This window comes from Rhinopithecus roxellana, chromosome 7 (assembly GCF_007565055.1).
Source record: "Rhinopithecus roxellana isolate Shanxi Qingling chromosome 7, ASM756505v1, whole genome shotgun sequence".
Lineage (NCBI taxonomy): Eukaryota > Metazoa > Chordata > Mammalia > Primates > Cercopithecidae > Rhinopithecus > Rhinopithecus roxellana.
In genome coordinates, this window is record NC_044555.1 from 92,043,981 (window position 1) to 92,066,057 (window position 22,077).

Consider the following 22,077-nt stretch of genomic DNA (forward strand, 5'->3'; position numbering starts at 1 on the left):
CTGTGTAATAAGTTTTTTCCACACCCTCCCTGCCATCAAGTAAGGCTGCAAACAAGAAGTAAAGCATAGGAGGAAGGAGAAAAAAGGTGGCCGTGGGTGAGAGTGAATAGTCAAAGCACCAATTTGAGGAACATAGAAGTCTAGGGAGATTCACTAAACTGGCAAGCTAGGCCTCATATACTTGAGTACATCCTGTGAGTATTGCTTGCATTATGTTTCAATACTTAGTTGAAGATGACAATAATTTGACAAGAAATTAAACTGTGTTTACTATATGGTGAGTTTTTCTAGTCCTCGCTGTTTGTCATTTCTTTTACTGCCCTGCCGTAAGCAAAAAGACTATTTTCAGTGGCCCTTGAGACTAACTGCAGCCCTGACCCTTTCTGCTCCTTTATTGTTTCTCTTGCTGCTTATCATGATTAATAAGAATGTGTTCTATTTGAATACTGAGGATTTAATGGTATTTTGTTTACTAAAGTAGGGAAATGGTTAAGCCATTTTATGAAGTTTTTATGTAAAAATGATTAAAAGAAATATTTTGGCTCTTATGGGGTTATGCCTCAATTGTTAGTGTTTTTCTAGAATACTATATTCTCTAACTATTAGACATTGCTGTGTCATTACTTCTGAATGTTGTATTTTGGTGGGTCTGTGTGTATACATACATCCCTTTTTTATAATTATTATGCTGTTTTTAGGACGTGTGTCTCCATCACCCTCCCAGGAAAGTCTAAGTTCATCAAAATCGGATACAGATACAGGGGTATGCTTATTGTTTTATGGTTACTATGTGAAATGGTATGATTTAATTTGTTTACCATAAAGTATTTTTATGTATCAGAAATTACAGTTGCATGAAGACATTTAATTAAAATTAAGATGTATCATTAGAAACAGGAGTTTCTTCAATTAGAAGCAATTAGCAAATGAAAATTTTTGATGTTTAAAGGTTGCCAGACAGTGAATACTATTCCTCAGGGTACTATACCACTAATGTAAACTTAAATAATACAAAAGCCCCTCCCCTCAAATCCATGTTAGATATTTTTTAAATAATGATAATAGATACCCAAATAAGAGATAATTAAGGAAAGAAAAAAGATATTTAAGTATTTTAATTTTCTAATCTTCTTGGTTTAATAAACACTTTATAACAGTTTCAGATAAGGCATCTTAATGATTTTCATTTGGTTTTAGAGCTGGAAGGTTAAATATAACCAATTTTAAACCTAAAAAAGCAGAATATACAATATTGTACTAAGTTGTCACCTGTGCTTTTTGTGTATTGCATTAGGTAAGGGTGATATAAACAAGAGAACCTAAAATGTCTACCTGCTCAACAGTATTTTCCTGAGATTTCATTGGCTCCAATATTTGACACTACCTTTTCCCCTTCTCCTGGCTTTCCATAGTTCTGTTTTCCCTTATTCTTTTATACTACCACTGTTTCTTCTTCCACCTCCTTACATTTACTGTTTATCAGGGTCTGTTCTTGGCCATTTTCAATAGACATATTTATGCACTTCTTCTAGTTCTGAACTGGCTTTAGATCTGTAATTCTTTGTTTACTTTCAGTAACTTTATGATTTTTAAACAAGAACATTATTGTGCTTGCTGTCTTTTCACATAGCAATATATAGGATCTCTCCACCTACATGTAATTCAACCACATCAACTAATAGGTCCAAAACTAAGCTCCTTCGACAAATGTCTTCTGAGTGCCTGCCATATGTGGCAGACACTGCTACATGCTATAAAATCAAATGAGACTTACTCTCTGTCCTCAGGGATCTTGTGGACTAGTGAAATAGGTAAACTCACAATTACAGTATTAGATGATGATATTCTACAGAAGGTACTACACAAGAATAGGTTAGCCTTATAAATCACAGTGTTAGGAATAGTTTCCTGGAAGCTTGTTATTTGAGCTAGGATTTAGCTGTATGAGAGAAGAAAGGAAGGAGCATATCAGACACAGGGAATAGCAAGTGCAAAGGCATGGAGGCTAGTATGTTAAAGGTACTACAAGGAATTACACATGGCTGGGAAAGGTGCATGTGTGAGATTGGTGGGAGAGGTAGGCAGGAGTGGGATTTTTAATGACTTTCTATGTTAAACGAAGACATTGGAATTTTATCCTGCAAACTACTGGGAGCAGGGTGGGGCTTTGAAGGATTTCACTCAGGCATAATTACCATGTTCAGATTTTTGTTTTAGAAAGAGTATTCTGGTAGTAATGTGAAGGATAGACTAGGTGGGGGCTTCAGGTTAGAGACAGGGAGACCATGTAAGAGGCTGTTAACCCAGAGAAATGGTTACTTCCAATTATGATGATTATGATAGCAGTAGATCTAGAAACTGTAAAGATAAGCTGAATTGAGAGACGTAAAATAAGTCTAATTTGTAGGACTTGGTGACTGACTAGCTGGGGTAGTAAAAGTGAGTAGCCTAGGATAAATCACAGGTATCTGGCTTGAGTAGTTAGCTAGATGGTAATGGTCATTCATAGAAATATTTTTTTAATTTTAATTTTTCCATAAGTTATTGGGATACAGGTGGTATTTGGTTACATAAGTTCTTTAGTGATTTTGGTGCACCCATCACCCAAGCAGTATACGCTGCACCTATTTGTAGTCTTTTATTCCTCACCCCCTCCCACTCTTCCTCCCAAGTCCCCAAAGTCCGTTGTATCATTCTTACCTCTTTGCGTCCTAATAGTTTAGCTCCCACATATCAGTGAGAACATACGATGTTTGGTTTTCCATTCCTGAGTTACTTCTCTTAGAATAATAGTCTCCAGTCTAATCCAGGTTGCTGCAAATTCTGTTAATTCATTCCTTTTTTTTTGCCTGAGTAGTATTCCATCGTGTATATATACCAGTTTCTTTATCCGCTTGTTGATTGATGGGCATTTGGGTTGGTTCGATGTTTTTGCAGTTGCGAATTGTGCTGCTATAAAGGTGTGTGTGCAAGTATCTTTTTTCTAATAATGACTTCTTTTCTTCTGGGTAGATACCCAATAGTGGGATTGATGGATCAAATGGTAGTTCTACTTTTAATTCTTTAAGGAATCTCCACACTGTTTTCCATAGTGGCTGTACTAGTTTACATTCCCACAAGCAGTGTAGAAGTGTTCCCTGACCACTGCATCCGCACCAACATCTGTTTTTGATTTTTTATTATGGTCATTCTTGCAGGAGTAAGGTGGTATCACATTGTGGTTTTTGTGGTTTTGATTTGCATTTCCCTGATTATTAGTGATATTGAGCATTTTTTCATATGTTTGTTGGCCATTTGTATATATTTTTTTGAGAATTGTCTATTTATGTCTGTAGCCCACTTTTTGATGGACTGTTTTTTTCTTACTGATTTGTTTGAGTTTGTTGTTGATTCTAGTTATTAGTTAGTCCTTAGTTGGATGTATAGATTATGAAGATTTTCTCCCACTCTGTGGGTTGTCTGTTTACTCTGTTGACTGTTCCTTTTGCTATCCAAAAGCTCTTTAGTTTAATTAAGTCCCAACTATTTATTTTTATTGCATTTCCTTTTGGGTTCTTGGTCATGAAATCCTTGCCTAAGCCAATGTCTAGAAGGGTTTTTCCAATGTTATCTTCTAGAATTTTTATGCTTTCAGGTCTTAGATTTGAGTCCTTAATCCCTCTTGAGTTGATTTTTGTATAAGGTGAGAGATGAGGATCCAGTTTCATTATCATACATGTGGCTAGTGGCTAGCCAATTATCCCAGCACCATTTATTGAAAAGGGTGTCCTTTCCCCACTTTTTATTTTTTTGTTTCCTTTGTCAAAGATCAGTTGGCTGTAAGTATTTGGGTTTATTTCTGGGTTCTCTATTGTTTTCCATTGGTCTATGTGCCTATGTTTATACCAGTACCATGCTGTCTTGGTGACTATGGCCTTATATTATAGTTTGAAATCAGGAAGTGTGACACCTCCATATTTGTTATTTTGCTTAGTCTTGCTTTGGCTATGTGGGCTCTTTTTTGGTTCCATATGAATTTTAGAATTGTTTTTTCTAATTCTGTGAAGAATGATGGTGGTATTTTGATGGGGATTGCATTGAATTTGTAGATTGCTTTCTGAAGTAGGGTCATTTTCACAATATTGACTCTACCCATCCATGAGCATGGGATGTGCTTCCATTTGTTTGTGTCATCTATGATTTCTTTTAGCAGCATTTTGTAGTTTTCCTTGTAGATGTCTTTCACCTCCTTGGTCAGGTATATTCGTTTTTTGTTGTTTTTTGTTTGTTTGTTTGTTTGTTTGTTTGTTTGTTTGTTTTTGCGGCTATTGTAAAAGTGATTGAGTTCTTGATTTGATTTTTCGTTTGGTTGCTGTTGGTGTGTACTACTGAATTGTGTACATTAATCTTGTATCTGGAAACTTTGCTGAATTCTTTTATCAGTTCTAGGAGCTTTCTGGAGGAGTCTTTAGGGTTTTCGAGGTAAACTATCATTGTCAGCAAACAGTGACAGTTTGACTTTCTCTTTACCGATTTGGATGCCCTGTATTTCTTTCTCTTGTCTGATTGCTCTGGCTAGGACTTCCAACACTATGTTAAGGAGGAGTGGTAAGAGTGGGCATCCTTGTCTTGTTCCAGTTCTCAGAGGGAATGCTTTCAATTTTTCCCCATTCAGTATTATGTTGGCTGTGGGTTTGTCATAGATGGCTTTTATTACACTGAGGTGTGTCCCCTCCCTGTATGCTGATTTTGCTGAGAGTTTTAATCATAAAGGATGCTGGATTTTGTTGAATGCTTTTTCTGCGTCTATTGAGATGATCATGTGATTTTTGTTTTTAATTCTGTTTATGTGGTGTATCACATTTATTGACTTGCATATGTTAAACCATCCCTGCATCCCTGCTGTGAAACCCACTTGATCTTGGTGGATTATCTTTTCAGTATGTTGTTGGTTTTGGTTAGCTAGTGTGTTGTTAAGGATTTTAGCATCTTTGTTCATCAGGCATATTGGTCTGTAGTTTTCTTTTTTGGTTGTGTCCTTTCCTGGTTTTGGTATTAGTGGGTGATGCTGGCTTCATAGAATGAATTAGGGAGGATTCCCTCTTTTTCTATCTTGTGGAATAGTGTCAAAATAATTGTTACCAATTCTTTGAATGTCTGGTAGAATTCTGCTGTGAATCCATCTGGTCCTGGACTTTTTTTGAGATGGAGTCTCATTCTGTCGCTCAGGCTGGAGTGCAGTGGCGCGATCTCGGCTCACTGCAGCCTCTGCCTCCTGGGTTCCAGCTGTTCTCCTGCCTCAGCCTTCCTGGTAGCTGGGATTACAGGCACACACCCCCATGTCCGGCTAATTTTTGTATTTTTAGTAGAGATGCAGTTTCAACATGTTGGCCATGCTAGTCTTGAATTCCTGGCCTCAGGTGATCTGCCTGCCTTGGCCTCCCAAAGTGCTGGGATTACAGGCGTGAGCCACTGCGCCCGGCCAGTCCTGGACTTTTTTTTTGTTGATAATTTTTAAATTACCATTTCAATCTCGCTGCTTGTTATTGGTCTGTTCAGGGTATCTAATTCTTCCTAATTTAAGCTGGGAGGGTTGTGTTTTTTCAGGAATTTATCCATCTCTTCTAGGTTTTCTAGTTTATGTGCATAAAGGTGTTCATAGTAGCCTTGAATGATCTTTTGTATTTCAGTGATGTCACTTGTAATATCTCCTGTTTCTCTTCTTAATGAGGTTATTTGTATTTTCTCTCTTATTTTCTTGGTTAATCTTGCTAACAGTCTGTCAATTTTATTTATTTTTTCAAAGAACACGCTTTGTGTTTCATTTATCTTTTGTATTTTTTGTTTGTTTGTTTCAATTTCATTTAATTCTGCTCTGATCTTGGTAATTTCCTTTCTTCTGCTGGCTTTGGGTTTGGTTTGTTCTTGTTTCTCTAGTTCCTTGAGGTGTGACCTTAGAATGTCAGTTTGTGCTCTTTGAGTCTTTTTGATGTAAGCATTTATAGGGCAATGAACTTTCCTCTTAGCACCACCTTTGCTGTATCCCAAAGGTTTTGATAGGTTGTTTCATTATTGTCATTCAGTTCAAAGAATTTTTAAATTTCCATCTTGATTTCATTTTTGACCCAGTGGTCATTCAGGAGCAGGTTATTTTATTTCCGTGTATTTGCATGGTTTCGAAGGTTCCTTTCAGAGTTGATTTCCAGTTGTATTCCACTGTAGTCTGAGTGCTTGATATAATTTCAGTTTTCTTAAATTTATTGAGGCTCGTTTTATGGCCTGTCATATGGTCTGTCTTGGAGAAAGTTCCAGGTGCTGTTGAATAGAATGTGTATTCTGCAGTTGGATGGAACGTTCTGTATATATATCTGTTAAGTCCATTTGTTCCAAGGTATAGTTGAAATTCACTGTTTCTTTGTTGACTTTCTGCCTTGATGACCTGTCTAGTGCTGTCAGTGGAGTACTGAATTCCCCCACTATTATTGTGTTGCTGTCTATCTCATTTCTTAGGTCTGTTAGTAATTGGTTTATAAATTTGGGAGCTCCAGTCTTAGGTGCATAAATGTTTAGGATTGTGATATTTTCCTGTTGGACAAGGCCTTTTACTGTTATATCATGTCCCTCTTTGTCTCTTTTAAATGCTGTTGCTTTAAAGTTTGTTTTGTCTGATATAAGAATAGCTACCCTTGCTCATTTTTGGTGTCCATTTGCATGAAACGCCTTTTACCACCCCTTTACTTTAAGTTTATTTGAGTCCTTATGTCTCCTGAAGACAGCAGATGGTTGGTGAGTTCTTATCCATTCTGCGTCTCTGTATCTTTTAAGTGGAGCATTTAGGCCACTTACATTCAATGTTAGTATTGAGATGTGAGATACCCCATAGTATTATTTGTTTCCTGTGCACCTTGTTTTTTTGTTTTGTTTTGTTTTCGCTTTTTAACTTACATTTTTGTTTTATAGGTTCTGTGTGATTTACGTTTTAAAGAGGTTCTGTTTTGATGTGTTTCCAGGATTTGTTTCAAGATTTAGAGCTCCTTTTAGCAGTTCTTTTAGTGGTGGTTTGGTAGTGGCAAATTCTCTCAGCATTTGTTTGTCTGAAAACGACTGTATCTTTCCTTCACATATGATACTTAGTTTTACTGGATACAGAATTCTTAGGTGATAATTGTTTTGTCTGAGGAGGCTGAAGACAGGGCCCCAATCCCTTCTAGATTGTAGGGTTTCTGCTGAGAAATCTGCTGTTAATCTGATAGGTTTTCCTTTATACATTACCTGGTGCTTTTGTCTCACAGCTCTTAAGATTCTTTCCTTTGTCTTAACTTTAGATAACCTGATGACAATGTGCCTAGGCGATGATCATTTTGTGATGAATTTCCCAGGTGTTCTTTGTGCTTCTTGTATTTGAATGTCTACGTCTCAAGCAAGGCCGGGGAAATTTTCCTTGATTATTCCCCCAAATATGTTTTTCAAACTTTCAGACATCTCTTCTTCCTCAGAAACATCAATTATTCTTAGGTTTGGTTGTTTAACATAATCCCAGACCTCATAGAGGCTTTGTTCATATTCTCTTACTCTTTTTTCTGTCTTTGTTGTATTGTGTTAATTTGAAGACCTTGTCTTCGAGCTCTGAATTCCTTTCTTCTACTTGTTCAATTCTATTGCTGAAACTTTCCAGAGCATTTTGCATTTCTATAAGTGTATACAGTGTTTCCTGAAGTTCTTACTGTTTTTTTCTTTATGCTATCCATTTCCTTGAATATTTCTCCCTTCACTTCTTGTATCGTTTTTTGGATTTCCCTGCATTGGGCTATGCCTTTCTCTGGTGCCTCTCTGATTAACTTAATAACTAACCTCCTGAATTCTTTTTCAGGTAAATCAGGGATTTCTTATTGGTTTGGATCCATTGCTGATGAACTAGTGTCATTTTTTGGGGGGTGTTAAAGAGCCTTGTTTTGTCATATTACCAGAGTTGGTTTTCTGGTTCCTTCTCATTTGGGTAGGCTCTGTCAGAGTCTAGGGCTGAAGGCTGTTGTTCACATTCTTTTGTCCCACAAGGTGTTCCCTTGATGTAGTACTCTCCCCCTTTTCCTATGGATGTGGCTTCCTGTGAGCCGAGCTGCAGTTATTGTTATGTCTCTTCTGGGTCTAGCCACCCAGCAAGTCTACACAGCTCTGAGCTGGTACTGGAGGTTGTCTGCAGAGAGTCCTGTGATGTTTACTGTCTATGGGTCTCTCAGCCATGGACACCAGCACCTGTACTGGTGAAAGTGGCAGGGGGGTGAAATGGACTCTGTGAGGGTTCTTAGCTTTGGTGGTTTGATGTTCTATTTTTGTGCTGGTTGGCCTCCTGCTGGGAGGTGGCGCTTTCCAAAGAGCATCAAGCTATGGTAGTATGGAGTGGAAATGGCGGTGGGTGGGGTCCTAGAACTCTCAAGAGTATATGCCCTTTGTCTTCAGCTACCAGGGTGGATAAGGAAGGCCCATCAGGTGGGGACAGGGCTAGGTGTATCTGAGCTCAGAATCTCCTTGGTTGGGTTTTGCTGAGGCTGCTGTGGGGGATGGATGTGATGTTCCCAGGTCAATGAAGTTGCGTACCTAGGAGGATTATGGCTGCCTCTGCTGAGTCATGCAGGTTGTCAGGGAAGTGGGGGAAAGCTGGCAGTCACAGGCCTCACCCAGCCCCCACGCAAACCGAAGGGCAAGTCTTACTCCCAGCATGCTTCCTCAACAGCCCCAAGTCTGTTTCCAGGCAGTATGGGATCCGGCCTGAGAACTTGCCCCAGGCTACCCTCCTCCCAGCTGTGAAAGAAAAGGGCTTGGTTCTTCCCCCACCTATGGAGTCTGCACACCAGATTTGTGCCCTCCCCCTTCTGGTCAGGAGGCTTCTTGCCAGTTCAAATTGTTACAGAGTTCAGCTGGAGACTTCCTTCTCCCTATAGTGTTTCCCCTCCCTGCTCCTCTGGTGCCCTCCCGAAGGAACCCTGTGGTGCCAGGCAGGAATGGCCTGCTTGAAGACCCGGCGAGCTCCCAGGGCTTTCCTGCTGCTTCCTCTATTTCTGTATTTCGCTGGGCTCTCTAAATTGACTCAGCTCCAGGTAAGGTCAGAAACTTCTGCAAACAGCCCTTCAGTTTCCCCAGTGGGGGTGTGTGTTCGGGAGAGGAGGATCTCCCTTTCCCAGTTATGCAGTTTGGGCACTCACAGTATTCAGGGTGTCTCCTGGGTCCTGCAGGAGCATTCTGCTTCCTTCAGAGGGTCTGTGGGTTCTCTTGGGATTCCTGGTTCTTTCTTGCAGTTGATCTGCAGCTAAAATTCATGGTGTGAGCCTCTGCATGCTGCTCTGTCCATCTGAGTAGGAGCTGCAATCTAGTCCTGCCTCCTGTCTGCCATGATGGCATCCCATTATGTTTAAAATGTTTCTTATAGATAGCATATAGTTAGATCATGTTTTTTTACCCACTTTGCCAGTTTCTGTTTTTTAATTGGTACATTTATACCATTTAAACTTAATATAATTATTGCTACTTTAAACAAATCTGTCATCTTTATGATCATTCATTGAAATATTTTCATCATTCACCCACAAACCTGCTTCTCCTCACTTCTGAACCTTATTTAGTGGCATCAACATCTACAAGTTACCTTTTCAACTCAATAAAAAATACTCCATTACTTTTTCTTCCTTACCCACATATCAAATTAGTAACAAATTCCTAGCCACTCTACCCCCACTCACAAATACCTGTGGAACTTACCCCCTCATCCCTAATTGTCACACATATCATCTAGGTCTTTAACACTCGTTTAAATGCTTGCCATAGTCTCCTAATTGTTTTTTCTGCCTCTGGTCTCTACCCAATTCATTTTCTACACTGCCACCAGCCAGCCAGGTTTTTTGAAACAGATTAACTGTGCCATTTTGTGGTTTTAATTTTTTTTTTTTCTTTTTTTCTTTTTTTTGAGACAGAGTCTCGCTCTGTTGCCAAGGCTGGAGTGCAGTGGCATGATCTCGGCTCACTTGCAACCTCCGCCTCCCGGGTTCAAGGGGTTCTCCTGCCTCAGCCTCCCAAGTAACTGGGATTACAGGCACTCACCACCACACCCAGCTAATTTTTGTGTTTTTAGTAGAGATAGGGTTTCACCATGTTGGCCAGGCTGGTCTTAAACTCCTGACCTCAAGTGATCCTCCTACCTCGGCCCCCCAAAGTGCTGGGATTACAGGCGTGAGACACCACGCCCGGCTTTGTGGTTTAAAATCTTTGGACGGCCCTTTATCACCTTCACAATAAGATTCTTCCCTATATTGCCTAATCTTAACTTTTGACTCAGTTCCAATTCCCTAGTGCCTGTGCATCCTACCAGCCATGCCTGATACAGGTCTGTACACTAAACACTTTCACCTTCATGTCTCTGTCCCTGCTGTTTGCTTTGCCACAGATGCCCTCTCTTTCCTTCACAGGGCAAAGCCCTACTTATCCTTCAAGATTCAGCTCAAATATCTTATTATTTTCCCTGAATCCAGCAGGTAAAATTGTTCTTCATTTGTATTCTAATAGTACATCATAGGTACTTTTATACCGATATTACCACATCTTTCTTATTAGTCTCCCTGGGTAGGCTCTGGGCTGATTGAAGGCAAAGAACTGTACTTCACAGATTTTAATATCCTTGGAATCTAATTCTGTTCCTGACTGTAGTAGGCCTGTAATCATGTTGAATTCCTGCCTGTGGACCTTTATTCCTATTGTTCCCCTTATTTGGATGCCTTGATCGCCTTTCTATTCAAAGCATGCCCATTCTTCATGGCCCACTTCCTCCATAAAGCCTCACTGACTAATGTGGCAGTGATAATTTTAACTGCTTTGCTTTAGGGAAAAAGACTTGCTTTTATTAGTTTAATTTACCATACAGTTTCCAGGCATTGATTACTATTAAAAATAGAGACTATCTGTAGTATCTTTTTTGTGCTTATTTCAGCAATCCTACTTATAGATCCTTAAGTACATCCATCTAACCCCAAACAAACCTTAGTAACTCAAATTTTATTGAATACAAAGCCTTTTTACATGAGAAATAACATTTATATCCATTGTTTTTGGAAAGAGATCATTTGAGGTTTGTTTCCCTTCTGTCATTTTATTTGGGGACATTTAAAAGAGGCTTCTATTTCACATGCCATTAGAGTTTGACACCAGGAATTATCTTTTAACCTAGTGCTAGCCGCAGTGAGGCACAGTAAACACAGTGGAGTTTATGTTCCTGATGTGTGTATTCTTTTTTTTCTTATGATGGTGATATCTTTTTCATCTCTTTTGAAGTACTTTTTCGGTCTTTTGTCTTAGCATCTGTGTGAAATATAATATATAAAAGTATTGTACTGTTGAACATACAGAGGGATATACCCAAGATCGCTCACCTATGCATTGGTAATGCCAAGCCTAGAATTCTGGCTATTTTCTGTTTCTGTTGATTTTCAAAATTAGCTCAACAAATGTAAGAAAGTCAGGAAGAGGTACATGTTTAATATACTCCATTATCTTAGAGATTTATAAAGTAGGGATTTTTTTAACAGTTGGCTTTTGCAGAGACTGTTAGACCTCATGGTTTCTAAGAATTGATAATTGCATCAGACTGCAAATATGAATATACTGTATCCATTTTAATAAGTATAAAATTTCTTTTTGATACTAGAAGCTGCAAGTATGCTATTTACCTAGAAACTAATGTTTTTCTTGCAAATTTATGTTTAATGTGCATGATTAGGGGAACATTAGCATAGGTGTTACAGTATTTAACTGCTGCTTAAAATTTTTGAGAATAGGCCAGGTGCAGTGGCTCATGCTTATAATCCCAGCACTTTGGGAGGCCCAGGCAGGAGGATCGCTTGAGTCCAGGAGTTTGAGACTAGCCTGGGTAACGTAACAAGACTATGTCTCCATTAAAAAAAAAAAAAAAAAAAAAAAAGGCCAAGCGTGGTGGCATGTACCTGTAGTCCCAGCTACTTGAGAGGCTGAGGCAGGAGGATCACCTGAGCTCAGGAGTTTGAGGTTACAGTGAGCTGTGATCACCACTGCAGTCCAGCCTGGGCAACAGAGCAAGACCCTGTCTCAAATAAATTTTTTTGGGCCAGGCACAGTGGCTCATGCCTGTAATCCTAGCACTTTGAGAGGCTGAGGTAGGCGGATCACCTGGGGTCAAGTGTTCAAGACCAGCTTGGCCAACATGGTGAAACCCCGTCTCTACTAAAAATGCAAAAATTAGCTGGGCATGGTGGTATGTGCCTATAATCCCAGCTACTCAGGAGACTGGGGCAGGAGAATCGCTTGAACCCGGGAGGCGAAAGTTGCAGCGAGCCAAGATCATGCCATTGCACTCCAGCGTGGGTGACAAGAGCAAAACTCTGTCTCAAAAAAAAAAAAAAAATTCTGAGAGTATATCGTTAGAATCTAGAACTTGGGTAAAGAAAGTTAACTATAAGGGAGTGAGAGAGAATTTTTGTGAAATGTAGGTATGCAGCATTTGATACAGATTTGTCTTGGTACTATTCATAACCTCACTTTATAAATGAAGATTTAGAGCTGTTAAGTAACTCAACAATTTCACACAGTCATAGCATCAGAATTAGAACCCTGCTCTGTCTCTAGAGCTTATGTTTTTAACCATTATGCTCCAGTAGTTGACATCTTGAGGTCTGGGACTATGTCTTCACTCAGTCTACAGATGTTTATTAAGTGCCTACTATTTTTATTAATCACTGTTCTAGGAGCTAGAGATATAGTAAGTGAACAAAAGAGACAAAAATATCTGTGAACAAGAGACAAAAATAGAATGGAGCATGCATTCTAGTGAAAGAAGACAGAAAATTAAAATAAGTAAATTTTATAAGGTTTTTTGTTTGTTTGTTTTTTTGAGCACAGTTACACTCTTGTTGCCTGGACTGGAGTGCAGTGGCACAATCTTGGCTCACTGCAACCTCTGCCTCCTGGGTTCAAGCGATTCTCCTGCCTCAGCCTCCCAAGTAGCTGGGATTACAGGCACACACCACCACTCCCAGCTAATTTTTTGTATTTAGTAGAGACGGGGTTTCACCATGTTGGTCAGGCTGGTCTCAAACTCCTGACCTCAGGTGATCCATCCGCCTTGGCCTCCTAAAGGGTTGGGATTACAGGCGTGAGCCACTGCACCAGGCTATAAGTTAATTTTTTAAACCACTTTATTCAGGTATTATTGGTATACGAAAAGGTGTATATATTTATTATATAGAACTTAATGAGTTTGGAGATAAGTATATAAGCATGAAACCATCACCACAATCTGTGCCATAACCCAAGCATCACCTATAAAAGTTTATTCTCATCCTCTTATTTATTAAGTATACGATACAGTATTGTGAACTGTAGGCACTGTGCTATATAATAGATCTCTCGAACTTATCATTCTGAAAGTGAAACTTTGTACCCTTTGACTAATACCACCTGTTTCCCCAGCCCCAGGGCCTCGCAATCACTGTTCTACTCTGCTTCTATGAGTTTGATGTTTCGTTTCTAGGTTCATCATATAAGTGGCATTATGTAGTATTTGTCCAAAAAGTATCTGGCTTAATTTCACTTAGCATAATGTCTTCCAGTTTCATTCATGTTATCACAAATGCCAGGATTTTCTTTTTATGACTGAATAGTATTCTGTTGTGTGTATGTGCCACATTTTCTTTATCCATTCATCTGTCAATGAACATTTAGGTTGTTTCCATGTCTAGGCTATTGTGAATAATGCTGCAGTGAACATGGGAGTTCAGATACCTCTCTGACATACTGATTTTATTTACTTTAAATATATACCCAGAAGTGGAATTGCAGGATCATATGGTAGTTCTATTTTAAATTTTTTCAGGAACTTTCATACTGGTTTTCATAGTAGGTGCACCAGTTTACATTCCCATCAACAGTGTGCAGGGTTCCATTTTATCCACATCTTCACTAGTACTTGTTATCTTTTTTTATATATATATAATGGTCATCCTAATAGGTGTGAGGTGATATATCATTGTGGTTTTGATTTGGAAGTCAAATCACCTGATTAATTGGTGATGTTGAACACTTTTTCATATACTCATTGGCCATTTGTATGTCTTCTTTGGAGAAATGTCTATTTAGGTCCTTTGCCTATTTTAAAAATTGGGTTGTTTGAATTTTGGGGTTTTTGACATTCAGTTGTAGGAGTTTTTTATATATTTTAGATATTAACCATTCATTAGATATGGTTTGCAAATATTTTTTCCCATTCTGTAAGTTGCCTTTTCATGTTGTTGGTTGTTTCTTTTATTGTGCAGAAGCTTTTTAGTTTGATACAGTCCCCTTTGTCTATTTTTACTTTTTTGTTGCTGGTGCTTGTGGTGTCATATCCAAGAAATCATTGCCAAGGCCAATGTCAAGAAGCTTTTTTCCTGTTTTCTTCAGGAGTTTTACAGCTTCAGGCCTTACATTTAAGTATTTAATACATTTTGAGTTTATTTTTGTATATGGTGTAATATAAGAGTCCAATTTCATGGGGTTTTTTTACATGTGTATCTCCAAAGGTAATCAGTATTGTGAAGAAAAGTAAAACAGACAAAGTGGGATGTCAGGGAGTAAATAAGGTCGGTGAGCAAAGCTTCACTGAAAAGTTGTTGTTCAAGCTAAATACGAAGGAGGTAAGAAAATGATCATATGATAAGATCATTCCAAGTACAGAGAGCAGCAAGTGAAGCTGCTATAAGGCAGGAGTTCTGGTGTGCTCAAGAAACAGCAGCAAGGCCTGGGCAGCTGGAGCCAGTGAGTGAGAAGGAGAGGAAAATAGAAAAGGAAAACATAGGGGTGTGGATGTGGGGATCAGAACATACAGGCCATTGCAAGGACTTTGGCTTTTGCTCTGAGTAAGATGGGAATTAGTGGGTTTTCAAACAGAGACTGACATAATCTGATGTATTTTAAAAGGATCATTCTGACTTCTATACTGAGAAAAAACTATAAGAAGATGAGGGCCAGGCATGGTGGCTTATGGCTGTAATTCCAGCACTTTGGGAGGCCAAGGTGGGCAGATCACCTGAGGTCAGGAGTTCGAGACCAGCCTGACCAACAAGGTGAAACCCCGTCTCTACTAAAAATACAAAAATTAGCCGGATGTGGTGGCAGGCACCTGTATTCCCAGCTCCTCGGGAGGCTGAGACAGGAGAACCACTTGAACCTGGGAGGTGGAGGTTGCAGTGAGCCAAGATCGTGCCACTGCACTCCAACCTAGACAACGGAGCAAGATTCCATCTCAAAAAAAAAAAAAAGTTAAGAAATGTCTTGTTCAGGGGCCGGGCGCGGTGGCTCAAGCCTGTAATCCCAGCACTTTGGGAGGCCGAGACGGGCGGATCACGAGGTCAGGAGATCAAGACCATCCTGGCTAATATGGTGAAACCCTGTCTCTACTTAAAAATACAAAAAACTAGCCGGGCGACGAGGCGGGCGCCTGTAGTCCCAGCTACTCGGGAGGCTGAGGCAGGAGAATGGTGTAAACCCGGGAGGCGGAGCTTGCAGTGAGCTGAGATCCGGCCACTGCACTCCAGCCTGGGTGGCAGAGCAAGACTCCGTCTCAAAAAAAAAAAAAAAAAAAAGAAATGTCTTGTTCATTCTGGTATTCCAAATAAGCAATACAATATATCTGCTACATACTGTATATGCTAATGAGTGTCAAAAGCCTTATAATTTTCCATAGCAACCCAACTTTATAATATCTTTAGATAGGCCAGGCGTGGTGGCCCACGCCTGTAATCCCAGCACTTTGGGAGGCCGAGGCAGATGGATCACCTCAGGTCAGGAGTTAGAGACCAGCCTGGCCAACATGGTGAAACCCCGTCTCTACTAAAAATACAAAAAAATTAGCTGGGAGTGGTGGCGTGTGCCTGTAGACCCAGCTACTCCAGAGGCTGAGGCAGGAGAATCACTTGAACCCGGGAGGCGGAGGTTGCAGTGAGCTGAGATGGCGCCACTGCACTCCAGCCTGGGCAACAGAGCGAGACTGTCTCAAAAAGAAAATCTTTAGATAATTAGAAAATTTGAGTATGGATTAGATACTAGATGATATAAATGGTATTTTTTAGGCCTGAGAATGGCATGGTAATCATATTTAAAAGAAGGGTTATCAGTTGGAGGTATGTATAGAAGTGTCTACTGATAAAATTATTAGTGTCTAGATCTTGCTTTCAATGCTGCCGCAAAACTAAACAAAAATGGGAAGATTGATAAAGTAGGTAAAATTTTGATAATTATCAAAGCAGGTGATGGATGCATGGGGTTCATTATATTATATGGAGTTCATTATACTCTTCCGTCTACTTTTGTATGTATTTAAAATGCCCATAATAAAAAATAGACAGTGGCCGGGCATGGTGGCTCATGCCTGTAATCCCAGCACTTTGAGAGGCCAAGGCAGGAGGATCACTTGAGCCCAGGAGTTCAAGACTAGCCCATGCAACAAAGAGAGACCCTGTCTCTACAAACAAACACAAAAAATTAGCTGAGTGTGGTGGCACATGCCTGTGGTCCCAGCTACTCAGGAGGCTGGGGTGAAAGGATCGCTGGAGTCCAGGAGGCGGAGGTTACAGTGAGCCGAAGCCATGCCACTGCACACTAGCCTGGGCGACAGAACAAGACCCTATCTCAAAAAAAAAAGAAAGAAAGAAAACTAGAAAAATATATGTATATAACATTTTACTTGGTAATTCTACCTTTAATAATTTATCATAAAGGAATAATCAAGAAAAAATAAATACCAAAAAATGGAACAAAAAACAAAAAGAAACCAAAAAATTATTAGATATTCTGAAAGATAAATAAAAAGATTCTCATCTCATAATAGCTAAAATTTGAACAAGTTTAATTTCTTTCTTTCTTGAGACAGAGTTTTGCTCTTTTTGCCCAGGCTGGAGTGCAATGGCACAATCTCAGCTCACCGCAACCTCCGCCTCCCGGGTTCAAGCGATTCTCCTGCCTCAGCCTCCTGAGTAGCTGGGATTACAGGCATGCGCCACCACCCCAGCTAATTTTGTATTTTTAGTAGAGACGGGGTTTTTCCATGTTGGTCAGGCTGATCTTGAACTCCCAACCTCAGGTGGTCCACCTGCCTCGGCCTCCCAAAGTGCTGGGATTACAGGCGTGAGCCACCACACCCGGCAACAACTTTAATTTCTAACAGTTGAAACTAACTGTAAATTTCTAACAGTAAAAACTGGTATAACCCATGCAGTAAAATACATGCAGTCCTTAAATTGTTTTCAAAGACTATTTAATGATGTTAAAAATGGTCACAGGACGGGCGCGGTGGCTCAAGCCTGTAATCCCAGCACTTTGGGAGGCCGAGACGGGCGGATCACGAGGTCAGGAGATCAAGACCATCCTGGCTAACATGGTGAAACCCCGTCTCTACTAAAAATACAAAAAACTAGCCGGGCGACCTGGCGGGCGCCTGTAGTCCCAGCTACTCGGGAGGCTGAGGCAGGAGAATGGCGTGAACCCGGGAGGCGGAGCTTGCAGTGAGCTGAGATCCGGCCACTGCACTCCAGCCTGGGCGACAGAGCGAGACTCCGTCTCAAAAAAAAAAAAAAAATGGTCACAATAAAACATAAAGTGAAAAAAGCAGAATGTAAAATTGGGTACAATATTATCACAATTTTGGCTAAAAAGCTCCTATAAATATACATATATTTTTTAAGGGATAAGAATCTCCCTGTCACCCATGCTGGAGTGCTGTGGTACCGTCATAGCACATTGTGACCTCAAACTTCTAGGTGCAAGCAATCCTCCCACCTCCCACCTCCCACCTCAGTCTCCTGGGTAGCTTGTGCTATATATAGGCAAGCACCACCATGCCTGGCTTTTTTTTTTTTTTTTTTTTTTTTGAGACGGGGTCTCTCTCTGTCCCCCAGGCTGGAGTGCAGTGGCGCTACAAGCTCCACCTCCCGGGTTCACGCCATTCTCCTGCTTCAGCCTCCTGAGTAGCTGGGACTACAGGCACCTACCACCATGCTCGGCTAATTTTTTGTATTTTTTAGTAGAGACAGGATTTCACCTTGTTAGCCAGGATGCTCTCGATCTCCTGGCCTCATGATCCGCCCGCCTCGGCCTCCCAAGTGCTGGAATTATAGGCATAAGCCACCACGCCTGGCAAAATGGGCAGACATCTGTAACTAACTCATTAGTTCATATTATTGACAGAAACTGCTCGAGCCATCTCAGTACATCCTCTCCACCATGAAGTAAGCTCCAGGAGGGCAGGAAGCTTTTTTTTTTTTTTTTTTTTTTTTTGAGACGGAGTCTGGCCCTATCGCCCAGGCTGGAGTGCAGTGGCCGGATCTCAGCTCACTGCAAGCTCTGCCTCCCGGGTTTACGCCATTCTCCTGCCTTAGCCTCCTGAGTAGCTGGGACTACAGGCGCCCGCCACCTCGCCCGGCTAGATTTTTGTATTTTTTTAGTAGAGACGGGGTTTCACCGTGTTAGCCAGGATGGTCTTGATCTCCCGACTTCGTGATCCGCCCGTCTCGGCCTCCCAAAGTGCTGGGATTACAGGCTTGAGCCACCGCGCCCGGCCCTTTTTTTTTTTTCTTTTCTTGAGATGGAGTCTTCCTTTGTCACCCAGGCTGACATGCAGTGGCGCGATCTCGGCTCACTGCAAGCTCCGCCTCACGGGTTCAGGTCATTCTCCCGCCTCAGCCTCCTGAGTAGAGACGCCCACCACCACGCCCAGCTAATTTTTTTGTATTTTTAGTAGAGACGGGGTTTCACCATGTTAGCCAGGATGGTCTCCCTCTCCTGACTTCGTGATCCACCCACCTCGGCCTCCCAAAGTGCCAGGATTACAGGCGTAAGCCACCGTGCCTGGCCTATTTTTTTTATTAAAAAATAATTTTTGGGCTAGGCACGGTGGCTTACACTTGTAATCCTAGCACTTCGGAAGTCGAGGTGGGTGGATCACTTGAGATCAGGAGTTCAAGACCAGCCTGGCCAACATCGTGAAACCCCGTCTCTACTAAAAATATAAAAAGTAGCCAGGTGTGGTGACAGCCACCTGTAATCTCAGCTGCTTAGGAGACTGAGGCATGAGAATTGCTTGAACCCAGGAGGCAGAGGTTGCAGAGAGCCAAGATTGTACCACTGCACTCCAGCCTGAGTGACAGAGCAAGACTCCATCTCAAAAAAAAAAATTATTATTTTTGTAGAGACAGTCTCACTATGTTGTCCAGGCTGGTCTCAAACTCCTGGCCTCAAGCAATGCTCCTGCCTCAGCCTCCCAAAGCACTGGGATTACAGGGACAAACTACCGTGCCTGGCCCTATAAATATTCATAGATAAAAGACTTTAAGGAAATACGATAAATTATTAATAATATTCTTTATCTCTGAGTGATAGGGTTTTACATCTTTTGATTCTTTATACTCTGTTTTACTAAAGTTTTATTTTATGCTTACCTACTTTTATTAAAGCAAACGAAAGAGGGGAATGTAAATTAGTTCAACCATTGTGGAGGACAGGGTGGCAATTCCTTAAAGACCTAGAACCAGAAATACCATTTGACCCAGCAATCCCATTACTGGGTATATACTCAAAGGAATAGAAATCATTCTGTTATAAAGATACATGCAGGCATATGTTCATTGCAGCAGTATTCCATATAGCAAAGATATTGAATCAACAAAAATGCCTATCAATGATAGACCGGATAAAGAAAATGTGGTATATATACACCATGGAATACTATGCAGCCTTACAGAGGAATGAGAGCATGTCCTTTGCAGGGACATGGATGTAAATGGAAGCCATTATCCTCAACGAACTAATGCAGGAACAGAAAACCAAACGCCACACATTATCACTTATAAGTAGGAGCTGAACAGTGAGGACACATGGACACAGGGAGGGGAACAACACACACTGGGGCCTGTCAGGGGGATGGGGGGAGGGAGAGCATCAGGAAAAATAGCCAATGCATGTGAGGCTTAATACCTAGATGATGGGTTGATAGGTGCAGCAAACGACCCTGGCACATGTTTACCTATGTAACAAACCTGCACATTCGCACATGTATCCTGGAACTTGAAATAAGAAGTATTATTTTTTAATTCAAAACATTAAAAAAATAAACAGAGACTGTAAGTTTCAGGTTTGAACTTTTTGACCCAGTAATAACCCTAATATAAGGATAAAGAAATAGGCCAGGAGCACTGGCTCACGCCTGTAATCCCAGCACTTTGGGAGGCTGAGGCAGGTGGATCACTTGAGATCAGGAGTTCAAGACCAGCCTGGCCAACACAGTGAAACCCTGTCTCTACTAAAAATACAAAAATTAGACAGACGAGGTGCTGTGTGCCTATAATCCCAGATTCTTGGGAGGCTGAGGCAGGAGGATTGCTTGAACCCAGGAGGCGGAGGTTGCAATGAGCCAAGATCGTGCCACTGCACTCCAGCCTGGGCAACAGAGCAAGACTCAGTCTCAAAATAATAATAATAATGATAATAATAATAATAATAAGGAAATAGTCAAATATGGATAAAGATTCATGTTCCAGGGCATTCATTGAATTGCTGGGTTTTATTTGTTTGTTTGTTTTTTGTTTTTGAGATGGAGTCTGGCTCGGGTTCTAGTGATTCTCCTGCCTCAGCCTCCCTAGTAGCTGGGATTACAGGTGCACACCACGCCCGGCTAATTTTTGTATTTTTAGTGGAGATGGAGTTTCGCCATGTTGGCCAGGCTGGTCTCCAACTCCTGACCTCAGGTGATCTGGCTGCCTCAGCCTCCCAAAGTGGTGGGATTATCCCAGGCATGAGCCACCACGCCTGGCCAAATTACTGTTTTTACTAGCAGAAAAGTTGGAAATGTCTAAGTGACCAACAAAGGAAGAATGATTAATCGTGATGCATCCATATTATGCAACTACTAAATGTTTTCAAAGCATGAAATACAGAAAATGCTCATGATATAATGGGAAGGTTGGTAAATTTCATGTTTAATATGATTTCAAATACATTTTTTAAAAATGAAAAGTTGAAGAGAGAGACAAAATGTTAGCAGGTTTGGGGTGATTTTAATTTTTCTGTTTTTTGTTTTCCGAATTGTCTACGCTGATCATGTATTACTTTATAATTTAAAAAGTTTAGGCCGGGTGCGGTGGCTCACTCCTGTAATCCCAGCACTTTGGGAGGCCGAGGCGGGTGGATCACCTGAGGTCAGGAGTTCAAGACCAGCCTGGCCAACATGGTGAAACCCTGTGTCTACCAAAAATATAAAAAATTAGCCAGGCGTGGTGGCATGTACCTGTTATCTCAGCTACTTGGGAAGCTGAGGCAGTAGAATGGCCCTCACCAGATGGGGTGGGAAGAATGTGAAACTAATTTTACATTGCAGTTTCAGAGTTTATCTTTATATCCGAATAGGTATGCAGTGGAACTGATGAAGACCCTGATGATAAAAACGCACCCTTTCGGCAACGGCCATTTTGCAAATATAAAGGGCATACTGCTGATCTCCTTGATCTTTCATGGTCTAAAGTAAGAAATTCTTATTTGAATCATATATTAATTCTGTGTATAAGGAGCTGATACTATAGTCTTAAAGCAGAATTTCTTCTCTGGGAAACCTCAACTGATTGGATGAGGCCCACCCACATAGTCAAAGGTGATCTCCTTTACTTAAAATCAACTGAGTATGGATTAATTACATGTACAGAATACCTTCACAGCAACAACTAGATTGGTGTTTGATTAAATAATTGAGTACTAGCTTAATAATTAAATAATTTAGTACTAGCTAAGTTGATACATAAAATTAACTGTTATAACCACCTTCTTACCAGAATTATTACCTTTTCTTTGAACTCATTCTCCTTAACCTTTCTCTGGCATTTGATGATTTGATGCTATTGATCTTTCTTGAACTACTTGATTTTGGAGCACTGTATGTTCTAGATTCACTTCCTATCTCACTGACTGTTCCCTTGTTTGCTTCATGGAGGAAATATTTAATAGTTTAAAAAAAATTGAGAACCTATGCAACTATACCTGCTATGTACCAAGTACTTTTCATTC

At 40.6% G+C, this 22,077-nt stretch overlaps 1 protein-coding gene across 1 annotated transcript in view; it reads left to right on the plus strand.

Annotated features, from left to right (window-relative positions):
* Positions 1 to 22,077, plus strand: part of WDR44 (WD repeat domain 44) — a 103,080-nt gene that overhangs the window by 64,183 nt on the left and 16,820 nt on the right. Inside the window, exons 12-13 of the mRNA XM_010365538.2 lie at positions 699 to 763; positions 21,427 to 21,540. Of these exons, the coding sequence (XP_010363840.1) occupies positions 699 to 763; positions 21,427 to 21,540 (179 nt within the window). The remainder of the gene's footprint in view (positions 1 to 698; positions 764 to 21,426; positions 21,541 to 22,077) is intronic.